Source organism: Antechinus flavipes, chromosome 1 (genome assembly GCF_016432865.1).
Source record: "Antechinus flavipes isolate AdamAnt ecotype Samford, QLD, Australia chromosome 1, AdamAnt_v2, whole genome shotgun sequence".
Taxonomy (NCBI): Eukaryota; Metazoa; Chordata; class Mammalia; order Dasyuromorphia; family Dasyuridae; genus Antechinus; species Antechinus flavipes.
In genome coordinates, this window is record NC_067398.1 from 286,333,654 (window position 1) to 286,346,988 (window position 13,335).

General features: G+C 36.2%; 1 protein-coding gene across 1 annotated transcript in view; it reads left to right on the forward strand.

Annotated features, from left to right (window-relative positions):
* GDA (guanine deaminase) overlaps positions 1-13,335 on the forward strand; it is a 111,727-nt gene that overhangs the window by 61,209 nt on the left and 37,183 nt on the right. Inside the window, exons 3-4 of the mRNA XM_051962130.1 lie at positions 5,534-5,705; positions 8,310-8,397. Of these exons, the coding sequence (XP_051818090.1) occupies positions 5,534-5,705; positions 8,310-8,397 (260 nt within the window). The remainder of the gene's footprint in view (positions 1-5,533; positions 5,706-8,309; positions 8,398-13,335) is intronic.

Sequence of the window (13,335 nt, forward strand, 5' to 3'; positions counted from 1 at the left end):
TACTAGAAAAACCAGATAGATAAAAAGTACCTACATCTAAATGATGCTATGTATTTTGATCAGCATCTCTTAGAGGTCTTCAATTATGATGGACACTAGAGAGAGATGATAAACTGGACCCAAAACTAAATAGAAGAAAAATGAGTTAGATTACAATTGAGCATTTTAAAGTGCTTTTAATGACTTCAAACTTCTTGTTAAAAAAAACTCACTTTTTAATGCCAATATTCTAATAATGCTGTTTGACTTCAGAACATATATCATAAAACCATAAGTCATATGCTCTCACTGGTTTATTTACTTTTTTATAGTTAGCCAGAGAACATACTTAGTTTAAAGACACTTATTATCAGAATAGCTATGTTAAGAGAGGTCCCAATAGAATCTGGGCACATTCATTTACAAACATACATGCCATCAGTAGAGGAGAGTGGGCATGATAGAAATCATGTAAGAGTAGCACATATACTCAACATGTATTTTTATATAATAATAGTTTTTTATTTTTCAAAATACATGTAAAGATAGTTTTCATCATTCACTCCTGCAATAAATTATTATTCCAAATCCCTCTCTCTACCTCTTACCTTCTCCCTCCCCTAGACAGCAGCAATATAGGTTAAACATGTGCAATTTTTCTAAATATGTCTAAATACATGCTTCTGCACAAGAAAAATCAGATCAAAAAGGGAAAAAATGAGAAAGAAAAAAAACAAGTAAGCAAATATTAACAACAAAAAGGTAAAAATACTATATTGTAATTTGCATTCAGTCCCCATAGTCCTCTCTGGATGTAGATGGTTCTTTCAATCACAAGTCTGTTGGAATTGGCTTGAATTATCTCATTGCTCAACATACATTTTTAAGGAATTATTTTCCTCAAGGAGCTTTTGTATCTCCTTTCTCATTTGGCCAATTTTGCTTTTTAAGGCCTTCTCCTCATTAGGTTTCTAAAAATTTTTCCTTTTGCATCACTTTCATTTCTCTTCCCAGATTTTCAAAATCCCCTTTGAGTTCTCCCATGGCCTGAGAACAATTCTTATTTTTTCTTGGAGGTTTTGGGTGTGGGAGCTTTGACTTTGTGATCTTCTGAATGTGTGTTCTGATCTTCCTTGTCACTGTAGTCTGAATGTGTATTCTGATCTTCCTTGTCACTGTAGTAACTTTCTTTGGTAAGAATCTTTTTCTATTGTTTGTCTATTACTTAGATTTTAACGTTAAAACAGGGCTCTGTTTCCAGGGTGGAGGTTACAGTGTCCTAAACTTCAGGGATTTTATACAGTTGTTTTCAGAGATCCTTCTAGGGACCTGTATTATGTCGTAGGGTCCCAGATCTCATAATAGGCAAAGCAACAGAGTCCTGCTTCAGTGCTAGCAAAGAGACCTTAAAAAGTCTTGAAGGAGAGCTTGGGAAAGTCCCTATTTTTGCTCTGCCATCTTGGCTCTGCTTCTCAACATGTATTTATTAAGCAGCTGTATTAGGAAGATAAACATGAAAAATTACACTGGACCAATCCCTACATACCTTGCAGTCTAATAAGTGTCATCGAAGTTGGAAAATGATTGATGGCATCAGAGTAGATCTTTGAATGGTCCAAGAAGGAATTACTTTAGTTAGGGAAATCAGGAAAGTTTCAAGAAAGAAATGTCACCATATTTGGGTCTGTAAAGAAGGGAAGACCATCAAAAAGTGGACAAGGAGAGAAGGGAAGGAAAAAAGGTTTGTGCATGAGAGGTAACCTCAAAAAGGCCAGGAAAGGGCAGAACAAGAATAAGGAAGTGTGAACAACTCATGGTATAGTAGAGAGGCAGTTTGGTACAGTAGAAGGAGCACTAATCCTGAAGTTAAAAGCTCTGGGTTCAAATCCCGCTTCTGATACTTAATACTAGTGTGGTCTTATTCTATTTAGCCTTTAGTTTCATCATTTGTAAAATGAAGAATTTGGACTAGATGATTTCAGAGGTCTTTTCCAGCTCTAGATTTATGAAATAAGAGTGAAGCAAAATTCTTCAGGGCCTTAAAATATTAACTTTTTGTTTTGTCTTCCTAGTAATGGGAAGTTACTACACAATTTTGGTCAAGATTGATATGAACAGAGAGGTCTTGACCCTTTCACATTTCACTCTTAAAAACATCTAAACAGTGGCTCCTTTTTGCCAACAGGATAAAATATAAATTTCTAGTCATGACCTTTCAGGCAGTTAAGGGGCACAGTCAATGGAACACTGGGCCTGGAGTCAGGAAGACTTAAGTTCAAATCCAACCCCAGATACTTAATAGCTGTGTAATTCTAGGATAGTCACTTAACCCTGTTTGCTTCAGTTTCCTCATCTCTAAAATAAACTGGAAAAGCAAATGGCAATGTACTTAAGTGTCTCTGCTAAGATGGGACCATGAAGAGTTAAGCACAACTGAACAACAATTATGACATTGAAATCCCTGTACAATCTGGCTCTAACTTACCTTTCAAACTTGATTTCATACTTTTCTTAGACACATACTACATTATGACTATACTAGGCTGTTAACTGTGGTTTGTTGCAGTAGGGAAGTAAACAGAAGTATTTGGAATCAGAAGCTCAAAGTGTGAAACCATATTCTATCATTTACAATTTAAGTTGCTTAACCTTCAGCTTTTTTTGTTTATAAGATGAATACAGTAATGTTTCCACTACCTTTCTGTAATGTTTGGGCTAGTTTTCTGGAGGTACACTGGAAGAGCCTTGATCTCAGCAGGATAGACATCACAAGAATGAATAAGAATAAAGTCGAAAGTCTTTATTGTCTTTTATACAGTCTGTGTCTGTCACAGTCTGACCCAGTCTCCTTCTGGCATTCTGGAAGTCTGGAAGTCTGGCAGTCTCAACCAGTCTCAACCAGTCTCCCTTCTGAGTCTGACTTTGTCCCCAGTTTAAATATTCTATTATAATTAAATCATTACAATATATTTAATATGTGTGAACTAGAGAACAATTATATCACCATACTAAGTATATATGTGAACTAGAGAATCATCTCATCACTCCCACTGAGTTAACACCTTGCTTCAAGTATAGTTATCCAGAGTTCCATCCCTCTACATCTCCTGCTTTCTTTTGTTTTAGAACATAAGTGGTCACATCCTCCCTGACTTCTCAGGAAGAGGTGAAAACACCAAAAAAGGAGGTGATCACACCCTCCCTGACTTTTCAGGAAGATGAAAACACCAAACTAGATATTATTAGCAGATTTTTTCAAGATCCTTGAAGAATCTTACTTGAAACAGGTATACATAAATCCATCAGCATGGGATTGCATGTATTATACAAGCATATAGTAATATAACACAGGTTAGTAGTGATGTAACAAACAATATGAATCAACATGAGGAATTATACAAGTCCATAAGTCCTAGGAGGAGAGTATATAAATAACAATCACACAAGCCAAGAGATAGTCCAAACCCAATCTATTGTCCATTATTTAATGTGTCAGGGAATCCAGTGATTCCTGCAAGTTTTGAAGTCCTGCAATAGTCTCATCATGTATCAAGGAATCCAATGATTCCTGTAGATTTTGAAGCCCTGTAGTAGTCTCATCAACTATTTTTTGATGTTTATGTTGCCATATTCGTTGGGTTAACAGCCATGCTTTTTCAGTGGTGCTTGTAGTCAGAGATGGAACCATCTGATATTTCTTGGGTCTTTTCCTTCATTTCAAGGGTCTCGACCAGTCTCCCTTCTAATTCTGACTTTGTCCCCAGTTTAAATACCCTATTATAATTACATCATTACAGTATACTGAATATGTGTGTACTAGAGAACTATTACATCACCATACTAAATACTACGTATATATGTGAACTAGAGAATCATCATCTCATCAATTCCATTGAGTTACACTTTGTTTCAAGTATACTTCTCCACAGTTCCAGCCCTCTACATCTTCCTAGCAAGACTGTAATGCAGATCACAGGCTATGAGGTACATAAACCATTTAGTAAACTTTTAAATGCTACATAAAATTGTATGCTGTTACCTCTTTTCCTATTACCAATTACAACCTGTCACTCCTACATCTCCATTCATTTGCAGGAAGCATCCCTTATTGTTAAGGACCATGCCTAAGTGTGAAGGGGCACTCCAAGAGCCCCCACAGCTGTGAATTACACACTTAAGGAATTGTAAATCAATCTTTATTGAAGCAGATGTTGCTTGTGGATTGGGAATGAAATAAATTGGAGGCAAGAAGGAAGAGAGAATGCAACTGCCTCTCAATCTCTTTGTATCGTGATCATCCTCTCACATGAAAGAATCTATTCCGCTGATCAGAATTAGATCCCCAGCAGCTACTAGCAGGTTGCTTCCATAACAAATGGCACCTGAATAGTGACACAAGTAATACAAGAAACAAAGAAGCAGCAGTGCTTGAGACCTATTTGTGAGTAGGATCCGCCCAGGAGAGTTCCTTCAGTAACCTTTGGGATAGGAAAGGGAGAAGAGACCCAGGAAGATTTTCAGTTGGAATAATTAAATGGGCCAACACATCAAAGGGCTGAGCCAGGAGACTGATGAGAGATTTATGAAAAATGACTGTTTTTGACTACAGTCCTCTTCTCTATTTGTCAGAAAGTTTGCCTCCATGACGTCTCACAAGATTCAACACTTGATATAATGTCTCAACCTGCAACTATCCAGAGGAATAGGATGAAAAGACTTTGATAATTCTGTTTGCATTCTCATTATGCAGACTTAGATAACAGCTGCTTCACAATATTGGACAAACTTACCGACCATGCTATTGGGGGGAAAATAATCATGTTCCCATAAAACAAAAAACAGGGAATTGTTAAGGAATTGTAAGTGTGAAGGGGCAGGTAGATTATCCCAAAACCCCCACAGCTATGAATTATAGCACACTTGAAGGAATTGAAAATTAGCCTTTGCTGATGCAGATGTTGCTTGTGAATTAGAAATGAAATAAATCATAAGCAAGAGGGAGAGAAGAGAGATCAGAGAATGCAACTGCCTCTCCGTCCCTTGTATTGTTATCATCCTCTCACACAAAGAGATCTGTTCTGCTGGTCAGAATTAGATCCCCAGCAGCCACTAGTAGGTGGCTCCCATAACACCTAGAAACCATTAGCAGGTTGCTCCTGCAACACTTATACCCAGATAATTTGCTTCACATCTCTACCTGTTGAAATACAGCTTTTGAGGTAAGATGCCAGCTCTTCCATGAAGTCTTCCTTGATTCTTCTCCAGCTTCACTTCCACAAGAAAGTGATCTGCTTCTCCTCAACTTTTCTTAATACTGCTTTTCTTGGATATCTTTTTGGCTCTCCTTACATTGTTTGTACATAGCATCATTTTAAGCTCAGCCCTTCTAACAATAGAAGCCAAATTGATGCAGAGGATTCCATATCTCACTGATTATCTGGATCATCAATCAGTGCCATTAACAGCTATTAGGGTATTGTTGAGGGAGAATCTGGAAGGATATGAAAAACAACTTCATATGCAGCTAACCTATTTTCTTCATCTTAATTTCTAGTGAGTTCTTCATTCCTGGCCTGGTCGATACACATATCCACGCACCACAATATGTGTTTGCTGGAAGTAATGTGGATCTCCCTCTCCTGGAGTGGTTAACCAAATATACGTTTCCAACAGAAAACAAATTTAGCAATAAAGATTTTGCTGAAGAAGTCTATACCCGAGTGGTTGTGAGTATCATATATGTATGCCCTAGTCTATGATATTCAGTCAAAAGGAATAAACATTGGGGCCTGAAAAGGATCTTAGCAATCATTTAGCCTAATTACTCTTGTTTTTACACTTGAGGGAACTGTGACCCAGAGAGACTTTCTGTGTTGATTCAGGTGCGAGGTGGAAGAGCAGGGCCAAGAGTCTGGGTTTGCTTGACTCCTAGCCAGATATTCTTTCTACTACACCCTAGGAGCTCCTATGGCTTGTGTCTATGTTATAGATCTTTCACGTGCACTCCTTTGAATTTCTCCTCTGAATTTTCTTCATCTCCATAATATTGTTCTGAATGTTCAATGAAAAAAAAAAGTTAAAGAACAAGGACAGGACAATGTTTGGGAATAGCTTAGTTGGATGTTTTTCCTGAAATGTAGGAACATAGGAAGGGGAACAATATGAAGAAGGGTAGAGTCAGATTGTGGACAGACTTAAGTGCCAAGCCAAGGAGTTTGCTTTATTCCATAGGTGTGAGTCTTTTCAGATTTTTTGAGTAGTGATAGATACAGGTCTCTCTTTGTTAAGATTTTATCATTGTTATTGCCTAGTCACTATCAGTCATGTCAAATTCTCAATGGCCCATTTGGTTGGCATGGTTTTCCATTTCCTTTTCCATCTCATTTTATAGTTGAGGAAATTAAGGGGAAAATGGTTAAGTAAGGCTTGCTTTGGGTCACAGAGCTAGTATCTGGGCCAGATTTGAATTCATCAAGATGATTCTTCCAATTCCAAACCCATTTTACTTATACCACTTAGCTGCAATGTTTTAAGATTAGAGATAGGTGAAGAGAAGAAGGATATCTCTAAGGGAGATTGATATGACAGTGATTCTGCAGCAGTGAAAGAAAAAGATTTTATTCTAAGGTCATCCATTACACAGAGAAATTTTATTTTTTTATTTTTTTAAATAATTTTTTATTGATAGAACGCATGCCAGGGTAATTTTTTACAGCATTATCCCTTGCATTCATTTCTGTTCCGATTTTTCCCCTCCCTCCCTCCACCCCTTCCCCCAGATGGCAAGAGTCCTTTACATGTTGAATGGGTTGCAGTATATCCTAGATACAATATATGTGTGCAGAACCAAACAGTTTTCTTGTTGCATAGGGAGAATTGAATTCAGAAGGTATAAATAACCCGGGAGGAAAAACAAAAATGCAAGCAGTTTATATTCATTTCCCAGTGTTCTTTCTCTGGGTGTAGCTGCTTCTGCCTATCTTTGATCAATTAAGGCTCTCTTTATCAAAGAGGTCCACTTCCATCAGAATACATCCTCAAACAGTATCATTGTTGAGGTATATAATGATCTCCTGGTTCTGCTCATTTCACTCAGCATCAGTTCATGTAAGTCTCGCCAGTCCTCTCACAGAGAAATTTTAGATACTGTGGAGACTTCCTGCTGTCTTGTATAATTAAAGCTTTGAAAAGGAGTGAATGCAAGTTATATATTGGGTTTTTACTTACGACATGTGTTATCTAGTTATATTTGACATGTTGTTGAGACACCAGAGAAACAAGACTGAAGAGGAAAAAATAGAGATGAGAGTTTTTAATATTTTTATTTGAAAGGGAGAGATTATGCAGCCCCTAGGGCTGATGGCTAAAGCATCCAGCAACTAATGTGTGCTTCCCATGAAGTATGTATACATACATGGCTTAGCTACAGGGATAGACCAAGGCAGGAGTGAAGTTAGAGTACTGAGAGCAGGACAGACTATCAATCCAGTTCTGACAGGGGGTGGGGAAAGAGGCACTGGACATTCTTATAAGTTGGGATCAAGAAGATCAATGACAGGATAGGGGGTAGGACCATAAATTCTAATAAACTGGGAGTTAAGGAGGTATCCAGGGTAGAGCCAGGAAGTCTGGACTTCCCCTTATATTGAGTTTACACACTGACAATTTATAAACTTAGAGTAAGTAGCCCTGAGTTATATCAGTCTTAATGAACCAGAGGTGGGGTTTGCAACTAAAGGGATTGAGGCAGAACAACTAAGGAAACAGAGGCAGGACCAATTAGGAAAACTGAGGCAATTAGGGAAAGAACAATTAGGGAAAGTGAGGCGGGACAATTAGGGAAAGTGAGGTAGAACAATAAAAGGGAACTATGGCACAACAGAACCTAGTCCAAAATCCTTTACGGGTCAACTGATCAGTTATGAACAAAGATAATATTCCCATTTGCTCCCTGGATACATTTTGTGTGTCCCATAGAAATGTTATAATTCCGATTTCTCATCCTTAAATTCAATATAGTTTAGAAATTATTACCCAGCCCTCAATTTGAGATTCATTAGAAAAACATCTTATAAAATCAGAACTGTTGAGCTGTATAGGTGAAGGAAATAAATAAAAGAAGGAATTAGTACATAATTTCTCTACATTTGAAATTTGCAGAATATATTCTTGTTCCTGTTATAACCCATAGGTTAAATTATACCTTCTAAGAAATCAACTCCAAATAAAAATGATTGCAAATTAAAAGATTAGAATTAAGCTTTTAGGCCTTTCTCTCATGTGGCTTTTGGGGGCAAAAGTGAACCGTGGTTTTTATGATCTACTTTTAGAGGAGAACTCTGAAGAATGGTACAACCACAGCATGTTACTTTGGAACAATCCACACTGACTCATCCCTCCGCCTTGCTGATATTACAGGTGAGTAGTTCAGAGTATGAGAAGGTATGTCATATAGAAGCTGCCAGTTCAGACCAATTTTTGATGTCTTCACCCAGACTGGGATTTGTACATGAAGAATCTTTGATGTAGTTCATTAAATTGAAGGCCTATGGGATTTTTTTTGTTTGTTTTTTAAAATAATATTTTTCCTAATTATATGTGTAAAAACAATTTTAAATATTCATTTAAAATATTTTGACTTCCAAATGTCTCCTTCCTTCCCTTCTCTCCCCTCTCTCTGAGACAATAAGCAGTCTGATATTGGTTATGCATGTGCACTCCCTTTGATTTTTTTTTTTAAACTTGATTTTATGTTTGTGGCTTTTGAGCCTCAGGGTTATATACATTACTGAATTCAAATTTTCTCAGTTGAGAATTTTTAGAAGCATTTTTAATTGCCTCTTAGCAGTCACACCTCCATCAATAAACATTTATTGAATATCTGCAAAAAGGCTTTTGGGGTTGAAATAGCCTTCCCCTAAGACATCCTTCCTCCTGCTGATTGGGAGGACTGAGAGGACTCTTCAGAAAAAGGTAAGTAACAGTACAAAGTAGTAAAATACTGAATGCTAAATACATTCAAGTCAATTTGACTAACATTTACTAAGCTTCTGATGGATATAAAATATTATGCTGGGTAATAATCATTACTCTTGGTTACTTAGCACGTTTAGATTTGCCAAGGTTTCATTTGATCCTCACAACAATCTTGTGTGGTACATACTTTTCCCAAGAAAATGGAGAAGGGAGAAGTTGAGTGATTTGCCCAGCATCATCTAGATAGTAAATGCTAGAGACAGGATTCAAACTCAGATCTTATTTTAAATCTTTTAATACATGCCATGTCTTTCACACTCTGGATTAGTATTTTCTCCTCCAAGCAATCAGTCAATCAACAAATCTTAAGAGCTTATTATATCCCAAACACTTTGCTAAGCATTGGGAATACAAAGAAAAAAGCAAAAAAATAGTCTTTGTCTAAAAGAATTTCTCATTCTTATTTTCCTCTATCTTTTCCCCTCTCAGTTGTATTTAATTTTCCAAGTACATATAAAGATACTTTAACATTCATTTTTGTATAATTTTGTGTTCTAAATTTTTTCTCTCTCTTCATTACCTCCTCTCCATTGAGACAGCAAGCACTCTGATATAGTTAAATGTGTGCTATCTTTAATTTAGCATATTTCCTTTATGTTTTTTAAGCTTTTTATTTTCAAAATACATGCCAAGATAGTTTTCAACATTCACCCTTGCAATACCTTATGTTCCAAATTTTTTCCTCACTCTTTCTCCTATCCCTTCTTTTAGGCAGCAAGAAATCCAATATAAATTAAATATATGCAATTCTTCTATACATATTTCCACATTTGTCATGCTACACAAGAAAAATCAGAAAAAAAGGAAAAAATGAAAAAGAAAACAATATGCAAGCAAATAACATCAAAAAGAGTGAAAATACTATGTTGTGATCCACACTCAATTCCCACAGTCCTCTCTCTAGATGCATATAGTGCTTTCTATCACAAATCCATTGGAACTGGCCTGAATCACCTCACTGCTGAAAAGAATCATGTCCATCAGAATTGATCATCTCATAATATTATTATTGCTGTATACAATGTTCTCTTGGTTCTACTCACTTCAGTTTTTGCTATCTTTTTAAACACATTTCCATATTTGTCATGTTGTACAAGAAAATTCAGATCAAAAGAAAAGCAAACCAACAAAAGAATCAACATACTATGCTTCAATCCACAGTCAGTCTCTCTTCTCTCTCTGGATGTGATTGGCATTTTCCTTCCTAAGTCATTTGGAATTGCCTCACTGCATTGTTGAGAAGAGCCAAGTCTATCATAATTGATCATCATGTAGTCTTATTATTGTGTTCAACTCACTTCACTCAGCATCACTTTGTGTAAGTCTTTCCAGGCTTTTCTGAAATCAGCCTGCTCCTTATTTCTTATAGAACAATAATATTGCATAATGCTCTATACCATAACTTATTCAGCCATTCTCCATCTGTTGTACATCCACTCAGTTTCCAATTCCTAGCCACTACAAAAGGTGCTACAAACATTTTTGCACATATGGGTCCTTTTCCCTTTTAATGAATTCTTTGGAATACAGACCCAGGAGTGAGACTACTGTATCAAAAGGTATGCACAATTTTATAGCTCTTTGGGCATTGTTCCAAATTGCTCTTCAGAATGGTTGGATTATTTTACAACTCTATCAACAATGTATTATGTTCTAGTTTTTCCACATCCCCTCCAACATTGATTATTATGTTTCCTGTCATCTTAGCCAATCTGAGAGGTATGAGATGGTACCTCAGAGTTGTCTTAATTTGTATTTCTTTAATCATTAGTGATTTAGGTAATTTTTCATATCATTAGAAATGGCTTTAATTTAGAAGTTCTCATTCTAATGGAAGAGGCAAAATGTACAGAAAAAGTTATAAATGAGATATGGAATCAGTTGGAATATAAGCTTAAAGGAAGGCACTAACTGCTGAGAAAACCAGATAGGTCTCCTGCAGATGGTGAGTTTTGAGCTGTCTTAAAGGAGGTTACCAAGGAAATATTCTTAAAGGCAGAAATGAAAAATGAATATATTTCAGGCATAGGGGGCAGTCAGTACAAAAGACCAAAAAATCATAGGTTTAGAGTGGGAAGGGGACCTTAGAAACCATCTTACACAACCTCTTCATTTTATAGACAAGGAAACAGATCCTGAGAGGCAGGTGATTACAAAGGATCTAAGTGACAGTTAGGATTTGAACTTTTGAACCTTTTGATTCCAACTTATCATCTTTTCTACTGTACCATAGAGCCAAACCACAAAGAGGAGAAACAGAGCATTATGTACGAAGTTTGTGAGCAGGCTGGTGTAGTTAGACCAAAGAATGTGATTAATATGTAAAGAGTCAAGAAAGATAATGTGGCACAGGTTTTGAGTTCATTCTTCTAAATGGCACTAGAATTAGTAGTAGTAGAATTTCAAACCATGCTATAAAACATACTCTTTGACCCAGCAGTGCCATTACTAGTATCCCAAGGAAATCTGAAAGGAGGGAAAAGGATCCTCACATGCAAAAATGTTTTGTAGGCAGTTCTTTTTATGCTAACAAAGAATTGGAAAATGAGTAGATGCCTATCAATTGGGAAATAGCTGAATAAGCTGTGGTATATAAAGGTAATGGAATATGATGAAAAAGCTGATTTTTAGAAAGGCCTGGAAAGATCTACATGAACTGATGCTGAGCAAAACAAGCAGAGCCAAGAATACATTGTATACAATAACAGCAAGATTGTATGATGATCAACTATGAAAGACTTAGTTATTCTCATTAATTAGTATGCAAGACAATCCCAATAGACTTTGGATAGAAAATGCCATCTGTATCCAGAGAAAAAAAATTATGGAGATGGAATGTAAATCAACACATGCTATCTTCACTTCTTTTTTTCTGTTTTTTTTCCCTCTCCTATGGTTTCTTCCTTTTGTTCTGATTTTTCTCTCCTAATATGATTCATAAAGCAATATGTATTAAAAATTAATTAATTAAAAAATAGAATTAGTAGGTCCAGATACTTAGCAAGTAGCTTTTGGAGCAACTACTCTTTCATGAGTCCCCATTAGTGTGCTTTCTCAAAATCTTACAACCAGTTAACATCTTCTCAATATCAATTAACCAGTGTCAATTAGCTTTTACAAAAGTACATTTCCTGAGAAGAGATAGCAAAAATCAAAATATAAAACCTTACCCTCCCCCAAATCCACAATCAGTGCCTGGTGAGAGCAGACACATACTTGTGCTGAAACACAAATAGAGGAAATACATGTGGTCAAAGTACATCTCTTGGGCTTCGGAGTTCTTTTCAGAGTTTCCAACAAATTCACTTTGATGTAGCTAGTTATGAGTTGTTTAATAGCTATATGACCCTGAGTCAATCACTTAAGTACTCCAATCCCTAGTTTCCTTATCTGGAATAATAAAGATATAGACTATTGCATAAGTCTTAAGATTATTGATAAGTCTTCAAGTTATTAAAGTTTAAAACTTCTTTAAGACTTTTGGAACACTATATATGCCATACAGGGTTGCATTACAGATAGGAGTAATGTTGTGGGTAAAGGTGGTATGTACAAGAAGCCACTTATCGTTAAGAACAGAAGTATCATTATTAGAAAAGTGAAAGAAAGAATATTAGTAGGTTGGGGTCATATTTTAGAAGGCATAGAATATCAGGCTATGAAACATTGGCCTTTATTCATCATTTACTGGGGAGCCAGGGAATGGTTTTGAGTAGAGGAACAATCAATATTTTAAGAATTATAATCCAGCAGCAGCTTGTAAAAAAGGTGAGAGACTTAAGAGAGAGAGAGAGAGAAATAAATGACTCCCTATTGCCTCTAGTATAAAATATGAAGTCCTCAAACTGGCATTATAGGCCCTTACAGTCTGGCCTCCATGTACTTTCATTGTCTTCTTTCACATTATTTCCCTTCCAGAATTAACTGTTCTTTCAAATTGGTTTACTAACCATTCCTTTATACAGGGTAGTCCATATCCCACTCCTGTACTTTTGCTTAAAGTGGTCTTCCATGCATTTCTGAAATATATCCCCTCTATACTTTGTAGAATCTCTAGCTTTCTGCAAAGCAGTTTCCTTATAGTATTCTTATAAAAAGTGTTCCTTGTGGATCACTCCTTTTAGGAATATTTTCTTGATTTTCTTTTTTCTCTCTTTCCCTCTTCTCCTAAATATTAGCACTTTCTCTCTTGGGTGGATAATATTCTTTCCAGGATATAGAATCTTGTATTTAAAAAATAGAGTTTTACAAAAATGTAGTCATATACCCCTGATGTATCTCTCCTGCCCATCCTAAGTAAAACATAAGGTTATTGAGGGC